This window comes from Anolis sagrei, chromosome 8 (assembly GCF_037176765.1).
Source record: "Anolis sagrei isolate rAnoSag1 chromosome 8, rAnoSag1.mat, whole genome shotgun sequence".
Lineage (NCBI taxonomy): Eukaryota > Metazoa > Chordata > Lepidosauria > Squamata > Dactyloidae > Anolis > Anolis sagrei.
Window position 1 is genome coordinate 40,057,897 of NC_090028.1, and position 21,260 is coordinate 40,079,156.

Below are 21,260 nucleotides of genomic sequence, written 5' to 3' on the forward strand. Positions count from 1 at the left end.
GGGGGTGCTTTGAATGCAGTTTTCCTGCTTCTTGGCAGGAGGTTGGACTGGATGGCCCATGAGGTCTCTATGATTCTTTGAATGAGAGATATGGACACTTCAGAGAAAAACACATAGGGTGATCAGAAAAGATACATGCAAGTGTAGGATTAACTTGTGTTTTCCATTCCCTAAGGCAGGGGTCCTCAAACTCTGGCCCGGGGGCTGGATACGACCCTCCAAGGTCATTTACCCAGCCCTTGCTCAGTCTGAAATGACTTGAAGGCACACAACACCACCAACAACAACCCTATCTCATCAGCCTAGAGCAGGCCCACACTTCACTTTGAAATACTAATAAGTTTATATTTGTTAAAATTGTTCTTCATTTTAATTATTGTATTGTTTTTAAGTGTTTTTTGCACTACAAATAAAATGTATGCAGTGTACATAGGAATTCATTCCTTTTTTTTTTCAAATTATAATCCAGCCCTCCAACATAGAATCATAGAATCAAAGAGTTGGAAGAGACCTCATGGGCCATCCAGTCCAACCCCATTCTGCCAAGAAGCAGGAATATTGCATTCAAATCACCCCTGACAGATGGCCATCCAGCCTCTGTTTAAAAAGTTTGAGGACCCCTGCCCTAAGGCAATCACCAATGGATTCTAGGATTATATATCAGGAGGAGGCAACACAGAGTCTAATGGGTACACTTTTTCTCTCCAGTCCACCTCTCATCCTGACCATAGCTAACCCTTTTGAGATCTATTTTATTGTTGTATTTGGGCTCAGCCTCTTGTAAGCCGCACCAAGTCCTTCGGGAGATGTTAGCAGGGTACAAATAAAGTTTAATAATAATAATAATAATAATAATAATAATAATAATAAATGTTTCTTTCACTTTCTGCCTCTGAAAGAGAAGAGGAAGGGGAGGAAAGGGCAGGGAGGGGATAGGAGGAGAATCCCCTCCCTCCCAACCCACCCACCCTTCTCCAGCCAGCCATGCAGCCCTCAAGTTAGAAGTTTGCTCATGTGGAAATTAAAGTCTCACTAGAGACTGAGGGATTCCTAGAGAGAATCTTAAATCTTAAATCCACAAAAGTTGAAATGAGGAAGGCCAATTGTAATGAAAAACCTATTTGTACAACTTTAACTCACATAGCTGTTGAACTTGCAAGAGTTAAGCATTTATGTTCCCTTTTGAACACAGCGCCATGTAGTGTCCACTCTGGAGGATTTCCAAATGTGCTGGGGAAGACTTGGAGATTTTGCAGGATTTATAAAGCAGTGATGGAGAAGTGCGCAACGCACGGATAAACAGCACAGAGATGTGGTTAGGTCCCTGTTCCTGCACAGAAATGTCACATTTAGATCTCTCTTTCCTGTGCTTTGGCCCCCCATTTGCTATTGTCGAAGGAGTATGCAGACGCATTGTATACATTCACAGATCTAACATTGTCTGGTAATTGCTCAAGGACTTTTCAGTGTAGTTCATTGCATGATAAAAAGCTCACAGCCTGCATCTTCCCTCAAAGCGGCATTAATTTTATGTAGATAATTCATTTTCCAGGTACTCTAGGCACATTGTTTTGTATCTGGAAAATACTGTTGTGAGCGTTATGTGAGGAGGGTGGGTGAGTTACACACATTTAATATGCAGTGACTGAAGGACAAGCATTTCACTTTCGCCTTATCCACAGTGTTGCATGCGCTTAATGGGAATCTTTGGAGGCTGTGTGCTTCTCCATTGTTTGCATTCATTTGCTGAATATCAGAAGTGCTCTATACTTTTGTCCAGCAATCAACAATCCTTTTGGAAAGCATTGGGGCTCTGTATTCCTTTTCAAGCACTATATCCCTACCTTATTTTTAAATGATCGTTTCACACACTAAATGATAGTTTCGCACACATAATTTCCCTAAATGTGGCAATGACCTTAGAAACATCTACTTCCCAACTTCCCAGATTTTTTTTCAAACTGCAACTCTCACCATCCCTCACCATTGGCTCTGTTTTCTAAAGGTAATGGGAGTTGCAGTCCAGCATGTTTTGTTGCCCACTTGAAATTAAAAGACAGAACGATTTCCAATGGGCAGATCTATCAAGTTTTGGTAGCAAAAAATTACTGTATATACTCGAGAATAAGCCTAGTTTTTCAGCCCCCTTTTTTAGGCTGAAATAGTCTCCCTCGGCTTATACTCGAGTCAAGGTTATTTATTTTTTTACTCTGTTGTTATTAATATTTTTATTACATGTATTATTTTACTTTATTTATTATTATTACATTTATTATATTATTATTATTATTATTATTATTGCATTTATTATTTTATCCTATTACAGGCATGGGCAAACTTGGGCCCTCCCTCCAGGTGTTTTGGACTCCAACTCCCACAATTCTTAATAGTCAGTAGGCTGTTAGGAATTGTGGGAGTTGAAGTCCAAAACACCTGGAGGGAGGGCCCAAGTTTGCCCATGCCTGCTCGATTATTACTGTTATTACATTTTCATTATTTTACTCTATTATTATTATTACATTTATTATTGTACTCTTTTTATTATTATTGGAAGGATACGTCCGAACATTTACATCGAAGAAGGTTAGAATAGTGGTTCAATCAGGGTTGGACAGGCTTACCTAAAATTACAGTTTTATGTAAATATTAAAAAATATTTCACCTCAATTAATGTAATTTTATTGGTATCTGAAGTGACTTGATAGCCTATTTTAGTTAGCTGGCCTATTTTAACTTTTGTTTTTAATTTTTGTGGTTTGAAATTTTACCTTGGCATTTTAATGATGATATTTTTAAATATCTTTTAACTTAATCAAGTTTGAATGTATGTTAGTTCACTATTATGGGAGTCCTGGGATAGTATTAGTATCCCAGGACTCCCTGGGATAGTAAAAAGACAATAGTATTATTGTCTTTTTGTGTACGTTTCTGTTTTTGTTTTTAATGTTGATATGGTCAGTGGATTAATAAATAAACTTTGCTTTATTGGTATCTATTTTTATTTTGAAATTTACCCATAGCGGCTGCTTTTCTCACCTTCGGCTTATACTCGAGGCAATACGTTTCTCCAGTTTTTGTGGTAAAATTAGGGGCCTCGGCTTATATTCAGGTCAGCTTATACTCAAGTATATACGGTAATAACATATAGCAATATTAATGTGCAGGGTGATGGTTTTCATTTTTCTCAAGGGAGACAGTAACCTGCCTCTTAATTGTCTTCAATCCAAATAATATTACTTTTCCTGTAAGTCTATTTTTATATTGTTGTTCTGTTTGTCTTTGAAATATCATCAGAATGCATGTTTTCTTGTCTAATTGCTTAAAATTTGGCTGTATTAGAATGAAACTGCAAAATGAGATTAAAATGTAGGGCTGCATTGATGCAAAGAGGAAAAGTATGTATGGATTCTGTTTCAAAAACCCAGCGCTGACTTATATTCATTTCCTAAATTTATATTTGCTTCATTCTGCGAAACCTGTAACGTTAAAAACCGATGTGTAGATTGTACAAAATGCTGGTTTTATCTTGTATAATATGTCAACTTACCGTTCTGGAGGATGCATTATTTCAAAATATGAGTTGGGGGGAAGCTGCCATTTATTCCGGGGTTATCAGTCTGGATTAGAGGGCTGTGACAAAGTGTGCTGCTTAAGAATGAACATTCCCTCGCCTTTATGCTGACAAATAAAAATGTATAGCAAGATGCTTCCAGATCTGTAAAGCTGCTGCTCTAGTTTCTGAGACATTGACTTTGCTGCAGCTGTGTGCTTAGCCTTGTTTTTTCATGAGTAGTTATCTGTTTTAATGACAGGTGGTCACTAGCTGCCAAGAAAAAATTCAGCACTGGTAAGTGGAAAACGTTTGATTGCATGCGTAAATTATCAATGGAAACAGCCTGTGCTTGTTTTTAGAAAAGCACTGTGCATATGTGCTTTAGAAAATTAACCAAATCCAAATAATGATATATTTTGGTGCCTAATTTGGTCTCTGTCCTGCTTTATTAAATTGCACTCTCCTCATTTCTTATACAGCTGCTTTAAACACACCACAGTGATCACACTCCGAGATTTGTGTATCTCTTATCTTTAAAAAGATGTGTTCCCCCCTTTTCTCACCAAGTAATTGGCAGAAAATATTAAAAATCACTGTAAACGCTGGAATTCAATGGTTTGTTTTTGTTGCTGTTCCGAGAAAATAGTATAGTCACTTGTAAAATACAGTATTATTGGGTATCATGATGGCTTTGGGAGGTATCCAGAGATAACAATATAAAAGTTTAGATAATCAAACCTATTTGTAAAGTTCGTGAATCCTTCCAAAAATTTTTTTTCAATGCCTCTGTTTGCAATGAAAATATACTATTTGAAATCTGCAGATAAACCTGGGCTTTCAGAGGTCCTTTTGCTCCTTAAAATATTATATCTGGCCTCTCGTTAGCTATTCTTTTTTTAGCTAGTAAAAACATCATAGATAAATATGTTTCTTATGAGTATCTTGATGGGAAAGGTATATTTAATGGTTAACAATTTTTATGAGTTATTGAAAGATGGCACTTGATCTTAACAGATACCAAATTATGCTACATCCATGCTGTGTTCGCTAGGAATTTGCAGAGAGAACAACAGGAGCCTTCTTGATTATTGTCTGCAGGGTTATTGCAGAATCGCAGCAACTGCCCCCTTTAGTGGAGAGATTAAACTTTTGGTTATACACCATCAAGCATATCATATTTTAAATTTATTTTAAGAGGCTTTTTCTTCATGCCCGAAAGACCTCTGAGAAAATAATTTATAGCTCATGTGTATCCAATGTTTGGTTTGTGTTTTTCTTTTAGTTTTAATGCATATAAGCTGCAAGCTTTGGATAAGAAGAATAAGAAAGGGGTGAATCAAAGCCACCCTCATGCCTCATTATATTAAATTGTAACTCTGTGTTTGTAAAAAAAATATAGCAAGAGAATATGTTTTCCTAATGTTTAAAATGCAAAACCTGCTTTAATTCCCAAATATTACGATGGTATCCACTGGTGCTCCTAGAGTCAAATTGTATCAGCATTCTCATAATACACTTCTGTTTGCCATGACTTTAATTGTTTAGACAAGTATAATATATATTAGTCGATGTAAGTTAAAGTTGGTTCCAGAGTGCAACATGAGGTCTAGCTTTCCTCCAGGTTCTGAGTCTAATACTAACAACTATGAGAATGAAACAAAACGGGACCAGGGTTCCTTCAAGAAAGTTTTCACCAGTTCTGAAATTGGGATCAATCCCTTCCTCACCCTTTATAGAAGGGAATGGCATGGTTTGGAAGGAGACAAGTCTCAGAGAGGAGATATGAGAGGAGATATGATAGCCATGTATAAATATGTGAGAGGAAGCCTCAGGGAGGAGGGAGCAAGCTTGTTTTCTGCTTCCCTGGAGACTAGGACGCGAAACAATGGCTTCAAACTACAAGAAAGGAGATTCCATCTGAACATGAGGAAGAACTTCCTGACTGTGAGAACCGTTCAACAGTGGAACTCTCTGCCCCGGAGTGTGGTGGAGGCTTCTTCTTTGGAAGCTTTTAAACAGAGGCTGGATGGCAATCTGTCAAGGGTGATTTGAATGCAAAATTTCTGCTTCTTGGCAGGGGGTTGGACTGGATGGCCCATGAGCTCTCTTCCAACTCTTTGATTCTATGATTCAAGGAGATAGATAAGGCCACTCTCATTGATGAGCGAGCAAAGCTAATGGTTCCTTGCTCCCTTCTCACCATCTTGGGTTCATCAGATGGGAACTCAACGCATGAGCGTAGGTCCATTCAGATGTTGGACTTGAATTTAGTTGGCTCCAGCAGGCACCATTTGCTACTACACCAAGGAGTCCTTGCTATTATCTCCAAAATGTTAGCAGATGCATCAGGGACTTCTCACAAGAGGGAAGAAGGCAAGCTTGAAGGGCAGTGGTTCCCAACATTTTCTTGACCAGGGCCCACTTGACTGGGCACGACTCTCCAACATTAGTAGCAGAAGAGACGAGGTTGGTTAGCTCAGCAGAAATGAGCAGAAAATAAATAAATAATGAGGAAGGAGGTTCATGGACCGGATTTTAGTTCTCGCGGCCCACAGGTTGAGAACCACTGTTGTAGGGGAACCTATTTAGACCCTTAATGAATTGAGGGACGCCTTTCTTTCATAGACACCTTGAAACCTTCCACATTAGCAACATGCCATCCTTTAAAAAACACACCCAAAATTTCACAATGTATTACACTGCAATATCATATGTATTTGCGCAGAATAAATCACGTTGGGTTCAGTGATGCTTCCCTCCATCATGTCTGGAAGCACCTCTGAAATCCTCATCTGTTTCATTTTCAATTTCTGGACAAATTGGCCTTCATTGGGTTTGTTTACATTTTCCTTGCTGTGTTTTTTTTACAAAGGGATTGAGGGACTGCTTTGGAACTTCTCCCAGGAGAATGAATTGACTATCTGTTGCAAGCTTCCCTGCGCTTCTCTATTCAAAGGCTATTCTAAAATTAGTAGTTATCTATCTTCTTTTTTAGGAATCAATGAGATACTAACTGGTTTGAATGTGTTAACAGGAAGAAGGTGGAGAGTGACTATGACGCTCTTCAAGAAAGACTTGGCACATTGCCAGATAAGCTTTCATACGATATTATGGTAGGTACCATTTACTTGAGTGCTAATACCAGGAAAAGTTAACTGTTCATCTTTGCAGACATATGATTGATATATTGGTTTGTGTTCAGTCTTCTATTTTGCCTTGACATGCTTCTTTCCTTCTTATTGGAAACACTGATGCTGTGCTGTTTCTGCACTAGGTTAGCGCTAACACGTTTGCAGACATTATCTGAAGAGTGCTAACCATTGTTAGCATTCACATTCATGCAAATGTCATTATAATGGTCGGCTATGAAAAAGAAATTAAGATCTAAGGAGGAATTCATTACTTTCTAACCATGGTTAGGTTTGAAGCAATGTACCAGAATCAAATTTATCTTAGTTATTGAGGTAAGGTATTACAGTTAACAATGACTGATTGTCGGTCAAATATATATATTTTCTTTCTCCCCTTCATCTAGTTTCTTCTGTAGTATAATACATTATAACCACCAGTTTTTGACTAGTGTTCAACAATAAAATCAGGCACATCTGGTAAAACCTGTTTATTATATGGAAATCCATATAATTAAATATGCAATACACTGAAGTAGAGCAATAGCAAGGGATCACATTCACTATTTTTAAGCCTCGAGTGTTTTATTTGTGGTTTTTATATTAAAAAGTTTTTGGGAGCACTGGAGTACCATTCTTGTTCAAAACCTGTGTCTCGTTCACTGATTTTGAATTTGAATTAATGGTTGCAAATTTCAGAATCGGTTTTTCAGCGCAATCCAAGTACTCAAGATGTTAGTAATAAAGTGGGACATACTCTGCCTCTCACCAAATGCTACAAAGTGGAGATGACATGAGTGACTCTAAGAGTCAGATTTCTCTCTCTCAGAAAAATTAATTAAGTAGTGGCTTGAATAGTTTCAAGCACTTCTGAACCTGAGTGGTCCCCCAGGCTGTGGATATATATTTCACTTACTTTTCTTCTTTTGCATAAGAATTAATAGTTTAAACCTGCAGCCTTTTGGGCAAGATTTTTAAGCATTTCAGGACTTTTTTTCCTCTGCAAAACATTCATGTGCAAAAAAAGGATACATTCGTGGAGAACCCACTAAAGTTGGGGAAAGACGGTACCGGCCCAGCTTATCTATTCGAACGCATCTCTCCCTATGAACCTTCTAGGAAGTTGAGATGTCTGAGGAGGCCCAGCTCTCGATCCCACCTACCTCACAGGCGCGTCTGGCCGGGACGAGAGACAGGGCCTTCTCTGTGGTGGCCCCTCATCTATGGAACTCCCTGCTTAGGGATAGTAGATTGGCCCCCTCTCTCCTGACCTTTCAGAAAAGAGTGAAAACTTGGCTCTTTGAGCAAGTGTTTGGAGCTTCAGCATGATCAGATAAGTTCAAATTGGAATATGAACAAGGAATGGCTAAGATGATGAAAACGGATGAGGAACTGGACTGGAAGACATAGTTTTATAATAGTTTTATAATTTTCATTGTTTTTCTTGCTTTTATGGTATTATGGTATTATGTATTATGATGTGATTTATTTTCTCTTAATCGATGTATGTATTCATATATGGCATCTAATTGTTGCCGATTTGTACGCCGCCCTGAGTCACCTTCGGGCTGAAATGGACGGGATAAAAGCAAAGTAAATAAATAAATAAAAAGCTCCGATCTCTTCAATAATTACACTATGTGAAAAAAAAATTGAACAATTTTCTGTTCCTGGTTTGAAAGTGTTATTTCCTGTTTAATTGTTCAGTACTTACTTTGAAAGTAATAGCTTTACTCCAGAAACTTTTTGTGGCTGCCACAAGCTAGGTTGAATTGGTTGAGACTCACAGGCATGGGCAAACATTTTTGCCTTGGGGCCGCATTGCAGACCCGTCTGGGAAGGCCGGACCAGGAGGGAGGGGGGGGGGCAGGCACATGCTGGGTGGGGAGGGCCCGGGCCTGGGCGTGGCCAGGAGAGGGCAGGACAGGGCTCGGGACATTCTCAGGTTGTCCTCCCAGCATAAGGACAGGGTTAGGGTTAGGAAGGCGGGACATGCAGTGACTGCCCCGATGCTCCTCCCCATCCTCCTGCCGCAGTCCTCGGGCTATCCTCTTATGTCAGGAGGAGGACCAGACAGGTGGTGCCACATGCTGCCACATGCCTTCCTCAAGCCGTCCTCCTGGCATAAGGATGGGACCACTTGCACTGTCCTTATGCTTGGAAGTGGGCAAGACACAGCGCTCCAGAGGGCTCTCAGTTGCTATATGCTTTCCTTCTCCATCTTTTTGGCATAAGGACCGTTGTGTACTTCTGCAAGAGGACAGCAAAAATGAGGAAGGCCTGATGTAAGCACCCAGGGGTCTGCATCTGGCCCCCAGGCCTTAGTTTGCCCATGCCCACTCTATCAGATATTCATTGAAAAACTAGAGCAAAATTCACTGCAGGATGTGCTTCCCACAGAAACAAAGTTTTGGCAGTTTAATAAACTTTTTCCAAGTTTTTCTGATAGAACGCATTAGGAAATGACATTTATAACCCAGGAACAACAATAGTTTTACATAGTGATATTATTCAACAATTAAATAAATAAATAAATAAACTTTATTTATTTACTTTATTTATGGCGACAATTTTAATGCTTATACGAGGGGTATTTTTTAAGTAAGGTCCGTTTTGTTGTAGACACTAGTAGTTCGTGTGCATACCGCAACGAGCGCATACGTCGTGTACTGGCATGCCTCGGGAACAACTGTGCACAGTTTCTGCTCTGTAGCTCACCTGTACGGTTCTGTTCTGTGCTTTAAAAATGTTTAAGACTATCAACTCACCCGCCGATGAATTTCTGCAGCAGGCAGGTTCCTTGCTGACAAAAACCGTATCCCTGAGCAAACCTCACATGCGGAGGGTGAGTTGATAGTCTTAAACATTTTTAAAGCACAGAACAGAACCGTACAGGTGAGCTACAGAGCAGAAACTGAGCACAGTTGTTCCCAAGGCATGTCGGTACACGACGCACGCGCTCGTTGCAGTATGTGCGCGAACTACTAGTGTCTACAACAAAACGGACCTTACTTAAAAAATACCCCTCGTATTTTGTTTTGTTAATCTTAGGGTTATGTTGTTTTTACTTTGTATGTTTTGTGATATTACCTGGGAACCGCTCAGAGTCCCCTCGGGGAGATGGAGCAGTATATAAATAAAATATTATTATTATTATTATTATTATTATTATTATTATTAATACCCCACTACCATCTCCCCAATGGGGACTCGGAGCGGCTTACATGAGGCCAAGCCCAAGCAACAAATTACAATAGAGTAAAGCCGAAAACACAAACCGAAAACATGAACAATAAACAAGAGCTCATACTTGTTCACAGTTTATTTGAGAACCTGTTTATTATGACATCATTTATCAAAAGAACAGGGAACTTTGAGAATGTTCTCTGCATCTCTATCCGTGAATGACTTTGATGAGTTTTCCCAGAAGCAACATTTCATGCACTGTTCATGTTGTTGAGCGAGCATACAACTTGAATCGAAAAATTAGTAAACATTTCTGAAAAATTCAGAGACAATTAATGCAATTATTGAGTAATAAATAGCCTACATCTGCCTATAGGTAGGAGACCATGTAAACCACAGATGAGGAACTGGGTCAGAGCCATGTTTTAATCTGGTCCAGTGGAGGTTATGCTTATTTCCTTTTGCTTTTTGCTCTGGCAGGTTCCTTTTGGTCCCCATGCTTTCATGCCAGGAAGATTGGTTCATACTAACGAAATCACAGTCCTCCTCGGTGACAACTGGTTTGCAAAATGTTCCGCAAAGCAGGCCAGCGGTCTAGTGGAACATAGGAAAAAACGTAGGTATATCAAATCATAGCTATGCCGTTTCTGGAAAATTAGATTGGGTTAAAATTTCTTTCTCATTGAGGTATAATTCAACAAATGTTTACCTGAAACTGAAACATAGGGAGTGCTTTATGTTAACATTTAACAAATTAAAACTTGAAAACTTCCTTTTTTATAAATTACCTTCTTAATCGAAACCGTATGCATTTATCAAAATCTTGTGGTGCTGTAAATGAATTCACGAAATGGCAGTGCTGATTGCATTAACATATGGTACTGTAATACCGCTCAATTGTAAATTGTAGTAGGCAGTCTTTGATACAAATATTGGCAACAATCAAAATTGACTGCTGGCATAAAATAGAGCATCACGAAATAGGAGGCTATGCGTTATCTGTTTCCTTCATGTTTTGTTTAATATGTGGCTTCTGTGTTTATGAATTATGAGAGGCATTCTGTATTTATGAGTGATGGGAGGTATTTCCTTCAATTGGATTGTTGTTAATTTTCGACTGTTGCTTTTAACCGTTGCCAGAATCTTTGTTTTAACTTAACCTCATAGAAGAGCAGTATAGAAATGTAGTAAAGGAAAAATCTCTTTATTCCAACGGTGCTGGTACGGCTGTACCAGGAGCTCCAACTTTATTTGCTTTCTATTAAATGTTTGTTTGCAGTCCTAGGTTTCAGGGACTCTGCAGATTCCTTTGGTTGCAGTCATAGGGCAAGTCACCTGTCCAACATGGTTAAATTTTGGTCCTGCCCCTTGCTCAGGGCAATTGGGAAGGGAAGGGAGCCATTTTTAGTCAGTCAGATACCAATAAAAGTACATTAATTGAGGCACCAGTTGGTTAAATGTTTTTGAAAATTTACATAAAACTGTAATTCAACATAAGGCTGTCCAACTCTGATTCAACCATTATTCTAATCTTCTTCAATGTAAATATGCTTATGTATCCTTCCAATAATAATAAATAGAGTAAAATAATAATAATAGTAATAACAATAATAGAGTAAAACAACAACAACAACAATAATAACAACAACAAATCAAAATAATAAATAACCTTGACTCGAGTATAATAATAATAATAATTATTATTATTATTATTATTATTATTATTATTATTTGTTACCCTGCCACCATCTCCCCAATGGGGACTTGGAGCAGTTTACATGAGGCCAAGCCCAAACAACAATTACAATAAAGAAAACCAAAACACAAACCGATTATATTGTTTTATTTGCTTGCTTGTTTGTTGATCTGTTGTTGTACTTATATTTGACGGGCTTGGCCTCATTTAAGCCACCCTGAGTCCCTTCGGGGAGATGGTGATGGGGTATAAATAAAGTTTATTATTATTATTATTATTATTATTATTATTATTATTATTATCATCACAGTATGTCACAGTAAACGGGACCTATATACTGGATTTTGTATCACAAAACCACAAGTCGAACCCATCCCAAGCGTCTAGGACTGTGTGATGTATTTTCGAATGATGAGCGCAGATGCAAGTCAGGTGGCCTTTTGCAGTTGACAGATCGTGATTTTGTCGATGTGTATTGTTTCCAAATGCCAGCTGAGATCTTTTGGCACGGCACCCAGTGCACTAATGACCACTGGGACCACCTGGACTGGTTGATGCCAGAGCCTTTGCAGTACGATTCTGAGGTCTTGATAGCGGCTTAGTTTTTCCTGTTGTTTTTCCTCAATGCGACTCTCACCTGGTATGGCGACATCAATAATCCAGACATTTTTCTTTTCCACAATCGTGATGTCTGGTGTATTGTGTTCCAAAAGTTTGTCAGTCTGGATTCAAAAGTCCCACAGTATTTTTGCGTGTTCATTTTCCACGACCTTTGCGGGTTAAATTATTATTATTATTATTATCATCATCATCTATATAAATAAAAATGTAATTTTCGTTTGTGGGATTAACAGAACTCAAAAACCACTGGATGAATTGACACCAAATTTGGACACAAGACACCTAACAACCCAATGTATGTTCTTCACTCAAAAAAATTGATTTTGTCGTTTGGGAGTTGTAGTTGCTGGGATTTATAGTTCACCTACAATCAAAAAGCATTCTGAACCCCACCAACGATGCAATTGAACCAAACTTGGCACACAGTTCTCCCATGACCAACAGAAAACGCTGGAAGGGTTTGGTGGGCAGTGTCCTTTAGTTTTGGAGTTGTAGTTCACCTACATCCAGAGAGCACTGTGGACTCAAACAATGATGGATCTGGACCAAACTCCACATGAATACTCAATATGCCCAAATGTGAACACTGGTGGAGTTTGGGGAAAATAGATCTTGACATTTGGGAGTTGTAGTTGCTGGGGTTAATAGTTCACCTACAATCACAGAGAATTCTGAACTCCACCAACGATAGAATTGGGCCAGACCTCCCACACAGAACCCCCATGTGGGCCACAGCAACGCGTGGCAGGGGACGGCTAGTATATTATTATAATATAATTTTTATTATTATTATTATTGTTATTGTTATTATTATTATAGACCTCTCCCAAAGATGCTTTTTCTTTTAAAAGGTGCACGAGGAGCAGCCAATGCAATTGAAACTCTATGGACGTCAATTCTGGTTTGCCTCTGAGCAACAATAAGATTTTGAAATGGTAGAACATGTTGACTGCTGAGAATAGAGAGTGAATTAAGTGTTGGGGAGGGGGCTTTGGAAAAGACAACACAGTATTTCACTAGCTATCGCTGTGTTCCAAGAAATATAGTTATCTGTGTCCTGCCAGTGCTGCAGTTTTTCTGCTGTGTATTGAATTTAATTCATTAATTAAACGAATTGATTTTTTTAGTCTTAAATTTTGTTCCTCGTCTGTGATACCAAACTACTTGTTTCCTCCGCTGGATTCACAAAAGAGGCAGCAGAGCTAATGATAACAGTTCAGCGGAAAGCCACGTCTCAGTTCCGCAAGATTATCGAAGGTGACAAAGTCGGACAACAATCCAAGCACAATCCTTCTTAAAAGACATTTAAGAGGCTTAATCGTCGGGATAGGAGGAGGGAGGTTTCGAAAGTCTCACTGGCTCCTGACTTGGCTTTGGTTTAAAACAAAATCACTTGAAGGTTGTGTTCTTTGCTGTATAGAAGTGTGCATTAAAATAGGGTAAGAGAACACAAGAGCCCTATAGTCTCCTTTGTTATAAAAGCATTTATAAAATTTGGCAATATCACAGAGTAAAATCAAGCGAAATGGCAAGAGAGAAGGGCTGGAGTCTACTACATAGTTTGCTTTTTAAAGGTTAAATGAAGGCGTAGGAATCTCTATCTTGGATTGGAAAAAGCTTCTTAAACCCTTACTTTGTTTAGTTCATCCATAGGGAAAACATAGTAATAATGATAATAAGAACCATAACAACAAAAACAATACATTTCATTTGTTACTCGCCTCTCCTGTTGACTTAAAATAGGGTACAACAAAGTAAAAAAATACACAATTGTCAATTCCATTAGTCCATTATCCTTATTGCATGATTTACTGGTTGAATGCTTGGTCCCACAGCCACGTCTTAAGCTTCTGCCTGAAAGACAGGAGGGAGGGAGCTGACCTGATTTCATTGGGGAGGGAGTTCCATAAACAAGGGGCCATCACTGAGAAGGCCCTGTCTCTGGTCTTTACCAGTTGTTCTTGCAAAGGTGGTGGGATCAAGAGCCAGACATCCTCAGATGATCTGGAGATACATTTGGATAGGTAGGTGGGCCAGAACCGTTTACGACAGTGGTTCTCAGCCTGTGGGTCCCCAGGTGTTTTGGCCTGCAACTCCCAGAAATCCCAGCCTGTTTACCAGCTGTTAGGATTTCTGGGAGTTGAAGGCCAAAATATTTGGGGACCCACAGATTGAGAACCACTGTTCAAGATGGTCATTGAGGGCCTCCTAAAGTCACTATATTGATCTAGATGGTCCTTGAGGGGCTCCTAAGGTCACTATATAGATCTAGATCAGTGGTTCTCCACCTGTGTGTCCCCAGGTGTTTTGGCCTACAACTCCCAGAAATCTCATCCAGTTTACCAGTTCTTAGGATTTCTGGGAGTAGAAGGCCAAAACATCTGGGGACTCGCTGGTTGAGAACCACTGGTTTAGGACTTTATAGACTAAAGCCAGCACTTTGAATTGTGCTTGGTGGTAGACTGGCAGCCAGTGAAACTGTCATAACAGGGGTTGTGTGCTTCCTATGTAGCATTGAGGAAACTGTGTAAAGGAAAAGTTTAACACTCCCCACCATTTCTCTGTCCCATCACACATAGGTCTGTGATTCAAACATGCAACAATAGCTACGTTTGCCTATTAAGAACATTTGAGATCAGCTGACCATGAGCCCCTCTCACAGGCTCATCTCTGCGCACTCTTGATGGCAGAGTATCTCTAAATTTTGCACAGAACCAGAACCTAAAGTTGTGGATGCACTGCTTCAAACAAAACGGTTCTGGCCCAGTTTACTTGTCTGAACGTACCTCCCACTACGCTCCACCTAGGAGCCCTAAAATCATCTGAGGAGACCCTGCTTGCTGTCCCCCCCGTTGTCACAATCGAGTTTGGTGGGCTTTTCTGTGATGGCCCCTCGGCTATGGAACTCCTTCCTGAGTGAAATTAGGTTGGCTGCATCCCTCTTGTCCTTCTGGAAACAAGTAAAATCCTGGCTATGGGATCAGGCTTTTGGAGAGTAGCCTGACTTGCTAACGTGCTGACTTATATAGAACTGATGGACTGCCCCTGGATAATGTTTAAATCGGTGACCGCTGACTGTTTGTTGTCTGTTTTTATACTGCTTTTATATTGTTCATATGGTTTTATACTGCTTATATTGCTGTTTTATTATATTGTTGTTAAATTGTATATTCATGTTTTGATGTGGGCGCCATGGGTGCCAATTTGTTAGCCGTCCTGAGTCCCTCTGCAGAGGTTGAGATAGGATGGGATATAAAAGCCCTATATATATATATATATATATATATATATATATATATATATATATATACACACACACACACACACACACACACACACACACACACACACATATATATATATAACCATTTAGAAGAGAGGTCAGTTTGTGTAACGTGACACCTTTTTTAGTCTATAGTATTTGACTACGTCTAGGAAGAATAATTCAGAAGCAGGATTCTTCCAGTGTTTTATGGAATGGTAAACTCCAGACACCTATCCATCTTATCCTGTTGGATATATAACAACTCTAATGCCGCATAGGATTGTGCATTCACAACTGCCATTTAAAACAATGGGCGCTCTGAACTTGTGGAACATCAGAGTTCTACTGTCAGGTTTTCTGTTGGTATATTATAGGTTTATGAAGCAATTATGACCCAGAAAGAGTACAGAGGTCCCATGATACTGAATTATAATTTCTTTGGCCACAAGCTAGAAACCTTTAGTTCTGGAGAATTTCCTGGGAATTACAACCTTTTGAAGAATCAACGTGTTGGACAAGGCAGCTAATGCGCACTGAATCACAAGACCTGCAATTTCTGTACAGTGCTGATTTTGTCGAAAGTATCCCTAGTTCATCAAGATAAATAGAATCAACAGTTGTAAAGTTTTACAGAATTGTAGTTGATTCAAGAGAAGAGGCTGTCAGACAGGTAATTAGGATTTGTATTAAGTGGGAAGGGAAGGCATGACAAGGACAGTTCCATTCATATTATTAGCTTAAGACTTAATTGTATTCTTTGTCCTAATGCTTAGCAAGGTTATATTTCCTTTCTAACCAATTCTATATCTTTTTTTTTCACCGTAATCGTGCGGCAAATTAAAAATGTATTCCCGAATTTAACAAAACGCACTTAAACTGACTTGTTTCCAGTTTCATGTTTTAAGTAAAGCAGATATACCAAGTGGTTTAACCATGCAAAACTATAGTTATTAATATTTTAAGGAAAACCAATTTGCACATTTGGGAATGTTGGTATCAGTTAAATATCTTTTTATCGCATCAGGAGCAAACCAAACAGTTGTATTGCATTTTTAACAAACAAGCAAACACAAAACACAAAGTTTGCAAGCTTGGTAGTTGATTAAATGTCCTTTGACCAGTAGCTGGCCACTTGGAGTGCCTCTGGTGTTACTATAAGAAGCTCCTCCATTGTGCATGTAGCAGTTAAATAAATGCAAACATGTTATAAATTCCTATTGGAAAGAGGTGTGCTATTGCCTCTTTGGAGCCAATGCGTTTACTCAATGCAGAGATGGAGAATTAGGACACCAGTTTGTGGGTACGATTTTCCGGCCTTGGTAACCTCCATGGACAACTTACAAACTAAACAGCACTGACGACTATGTAAAAACATTACAGTTCACCTTCTGTCTCCATGGATTCTCCATCTATGGATTCGAAGGCAACCGGAAGGCTGTCGTGGCCCTTGATAAAAATGAGTTTGACCCCATCTTAAATAGATAAGTAGGGCACAAGAGAGGGTGTCAATACCAAGAAATAACAGCTTTTGAACCAAAGTAAATCTTCAACTATTTTGTGGTTTTCCTTGGTTTTATACTCCTCCCCATCCAGTTTTTTTTGGTAAAGACCAGTAGTTCTCAACCTGTGGATCCCCAGGTGTTTTGGTCCTCAACTCCCAGATAGGTAAACTGGCTGGGATTTCTGGAAGTTGTAGGTCAAAACAACTCCTTTGGGATACGGTGGTCGGGCATCTGGACAACATGACTGGTCCAGCGGAGTTGATGGCGGAGGACCATCGCTTCAATGCTGGTGGTCTTTGCTTCTTCCAGCACGCTGACATTTGGCCACTTGTCTTCCCAAGAGATTTGCAGGATTTTCCGGAGGCAGCGCTGATGGAATCGTTCTAGGACAGTGGTTCTCAACCTGGGGTCCCCGGATGTTCTTGGCCTACAACTCCCAGAAATCCCAGCCAGTTTAGCAGCTGTTAGGATTTCTGGGAGTTGAAGGCTAAAAACATCTGGGGACCCCAGTTTGAGAACCACTGTTCTAGGAGTTGCATGTGACGTCTGTAGACAGTCCACGTTTTGCAGGCGTATAGCAGGGTTGAGAAGGCAATGGGTTTATAAACAAGCACCTTGGTATCCCTACGGATGTCCCAATCCTCAAAAACTCTCTGCTTCATTCGTAAAAAATGTTTCACTCGCAGAGCTCAGGCGGTGTTGTATTTCGGTGTTGATGTTGACTTTGGTGGGGAGGTGACTGCCAAGGGAATGGAAATGGTCCACATTTTCTAATGTTCTACCATTAAGCTGGATCTCTGGCATTGGAGAGGGATTGGCTGGTGACTGCTGGAAGAGCACTTTGGCTTTCTCGATGTTCAATGACAGGCCGAGCTTCTCATATGCTAAGCATCCTAGTAGACTGGGCAAAATCGACTATGATGAAGAGTAGCCTGAGGGAGCTGGTTATCTCTTAGTTGTAGAATATATACAACTGTTGAGCTGGCTTTTGATTTCACATAAATATGATACATGTTCTCAGCAGGACTTCTCCCATGAGTCACTGATTGCAAAACAGACTATACAGAGGGAAAATATGTTTTGTGTATGTTGTACATTTTTGCTAAGGATGCAGCTAGGGAATGCTGTTAGTGGAGGATACAACTAAAACATTTTATACTTTGTTCAAAATAGATCAGAATGTGATGTCTCAAACAATCCTTGAGATGCTCTTACAGAAAAGTGATAATGGGTATACTGCAAATCTGAAGCTTTTTGTACAGATTTTTTGCCATCACTCTTGGTTTTTCAAGATTTGCCTGGGAGTTTAAATGTCTAACTTCCCGAAATGCAAAGAGGAATTTGAATGAAGACCTAGGCTTCTTTTCCCATTCTGACAGCCTGAAACAACCCCTGACTGTTGATGTACTATAAACAGCCCTATTTGATAAGCTAAACATTTCAGAATTAGATTTTTGTTTACTTTAAGTTGCCAGTTTCTAATGGCTCTGTATGCAAATGGTGTTTTAGCTAGCTTTTCATTCTGCCCGACAAAGTTTGGTGAAACTGATTTCCATATATCTATATAAACAAGATTTTGTTCTGTGAAAGATTGCGCCCACACATCACAAGGCTCTTCCTACCTGGTCCTTAATGACAAGCACCACACAGAACAATCTTTTAGGGTCAAATAGAATTCAGCATTGAATCTGCATATAAGTTTTGAATGCCATTTTTTAAAAAATTGTGAGCTATAACAGACATGTTTGGGTTAGACAGAGGAATAGTAGTTGACCCGTCCTTTAAGCTCTGCCCATGAAGCATGATGTCTGAATTTATCTTGTTTCTTTTTAAAGCGGTCTTGTCTATGTGTTCAGATTCATAGTTGAGAACCAACAACCCTTTCCTTAATTAAACGGTTCCAGCCCAGCCTACCTGTCTGAACTTATCTCCCCCCTATGAACCATCTTGGAGATTAAGATCGTCTGGAGAGGCCCTGCTTTCGGTTCCACCTTCGCAAGCACGATTGGTGGGGATGAGAGACAGGGTCTTCTCAGTGGTGGTGTCATATGTTCCATAGTTGATGGTGGTTGGTGGTGGTAGACCTGGCGGTTGGTGATTGAAGAGTTAATGTAAGTTTTGGTTCTAAAAGGCAGAGTCGTTTGTAAGTAACAGTTCATGGGTGAAAGCAATTAAGGGTGGAAGTAGGCAAGAGATGGGTTGCAGCTGGGTATTTCTGGATATAAGGAGCTGGCCTTGGGACTGATCTTTCGGAGAAAAGTATCTGTTGTATTTTGGTGGTGGATGTTGCTGGTTTTTCCCCCAGGTTTGTTGGATTTTTCGGTATCCTGACCTGTCTCCTGTAATCTTGGAATCCTGGAACCTTGAACCTTTGGACTGGCTTTTGACTACGGTATAGACTCTTGATCCCTGGACTTTGTATATTGAACTCTTGGCATTTGACCATTGGACTGGACCCTTTTGACTAGGATGTTATTTTTGCTATCAGTTTTTGTATATTTTGTAGCTGCGTGCTATCTTTGTGTTTTATATTTTGTACTATAAAAACAGCTAGCAAGTAATTGCTGTTTTAATTAAACTGTTTGATAAAACTGGGAGATTGGTTAATCTCTATCTAAATAAGGTAGAGCCCTAGTAACGTGACAGGTGGCCCCTCGGTTGTGGACCTCTGCCCTGAGTCACCTTCGGGCTGAAATGGGCGGGATTAAAATGTCATAAACAAACAAATAAATAAATAAACTATCTCCCTATTTATTTAGTATTTAATACATTTGTATACCCCCCTCTCAGCCTGCAGGCGACTCAGGGCAGTTAACAAGGCAGCAATTCAATGCCAACTACAGCATAAAAACACTTTAAAACATTAATATATAACATAAAATCATACCAGGTCCTCCTGGCTCTCCCTAGGGATGTCAGGACAACTCCCTCCCTCCTAGTGTTTAGAAAGAGAGTCAAAACCTGGCTGCGGGAGCAGGCGTTCGAAAAATAGCAGTGCAGGAATATGGAATACGTTCAATTTGATTACAGATTGGCCTTTAGACTACGACTTTGGATGGCGTGATTCATTGAAATGTATTTTTATTATGCTTACTCGCTGTCCCCTGCCATGAGTTGCTGTGGCCCAGTCTGTTTATATGTGTTTTTTGTGTATATGTATATATGTCTGTATATGTGTATATATGTGTGTTTGCGTGTCGTTTTGCGCATGCATTGTAATGTATTTTTATTTTGGGGCTTTTAAAGTCTCTTCTGCTGTATTTTTCAGTGTTTTTATGAGTGATGGTCACTTGTTGGCCTCATAAATGTATTGTGTCCAAATTTGGTGTCAACTCGTCCAGTGGTTTTGAGTTATGTTAATCCCACAAATGAACATTACATTTTTATTTATACAGATTATGTTTTAATTTTTAACTTACGTTTTAACTGATGTTCTATGTTTTAAGGCACCGTGGAGGTGCGATTGGAAGCCGCCTTGTGTCCCGCTTGGGGTGGAGAAAGGGGGGATATAAATAAGGTAAACAAATAAATAATCACACAATAATTTTATCGTTTTATAATGGTTGGTCAGGCCTGGTTTAAGTAATGCCGACATGTCACCATTGTCTCCAAGAAGAGCTTTGCTAACAGGAATCGGTGTTAACCATTGTCTCCTAAACATATTTCAAGACGAAATGTTCGTTTTCAACTTCCACTCCCCCCGAAACAGTCTCATATACTGCAAATTGGCTTTAAGCATCCCTAAAATTAAGTAAGTAGCTTCTGTTACCCCCCCACCCCAACAAACAAAAACAAAACAAAAACTTTTCAATTCAAGCCTTCCTTGCTATGCAGAATTAACAATTATAGTAACTATTTCTTTATTTTATTTATTTATGGCATTTATATGTCACCCTTCCCAACCTGAAGGGGACTCAGAGTGGCGTACAAGATATATATACACGCAATATATATTATGTTATTAGCATAGTACAATATCAGCATTAAATATTGCAGTTTTATTCATAGTAGTCTTAATTTAGCTTTTCATTGGTTTTTGTTATGTTCCTTCTTGCTTCCTTTTTTGTACGTAGTTTTAGGCACAGATATCGAAGGCTGAATCTACACTGCTGTATAAGTCCAGGTTCTGAATCCAGATTGTCTGCTTTGAACTTGATTATATGAGCCTACACAGCCATATGATCCAGTTCAAAGTAGATAATCTGGATTCAGAAACTCACATGTTTAGAGGAAGGACAAAATTCCACTCACCCAAAATTGGGACAACTGTATGTTGTTGTTGGTGTTGTTGTTGTTGTTGTTGTTGTTG

General features: G+C 39.4%; 1 protein-coding gene across 1 annotated transcript in view; it reads left to right on the plus strand.

Moving 5' to 3' along the window:
- The window catches only part of URI1 (URI1 prefoldin like chaperone), a 62,675-nt gene that overhangs the window by 16,221 nt on the left and 25,194 nt on the right, over positions 1-21,260 (plus strand). The window contains exons 2-4 of the mRNA XM_067471132.1: positions 3,813-3,847; positions 6,588-6,666; positions 10,348-10,483. Coding sequence (XP_067327233.1) covers positions 3,813-3,847; positions 6,588-6,666; positions 10,348-10,483 — 250 coding nt within the window. The remainder of the gene's footprint in view (positions 1-3,812; positions 3,848-6,587; positions 6,667-10,347; positions 10,484-21,260) is intronic.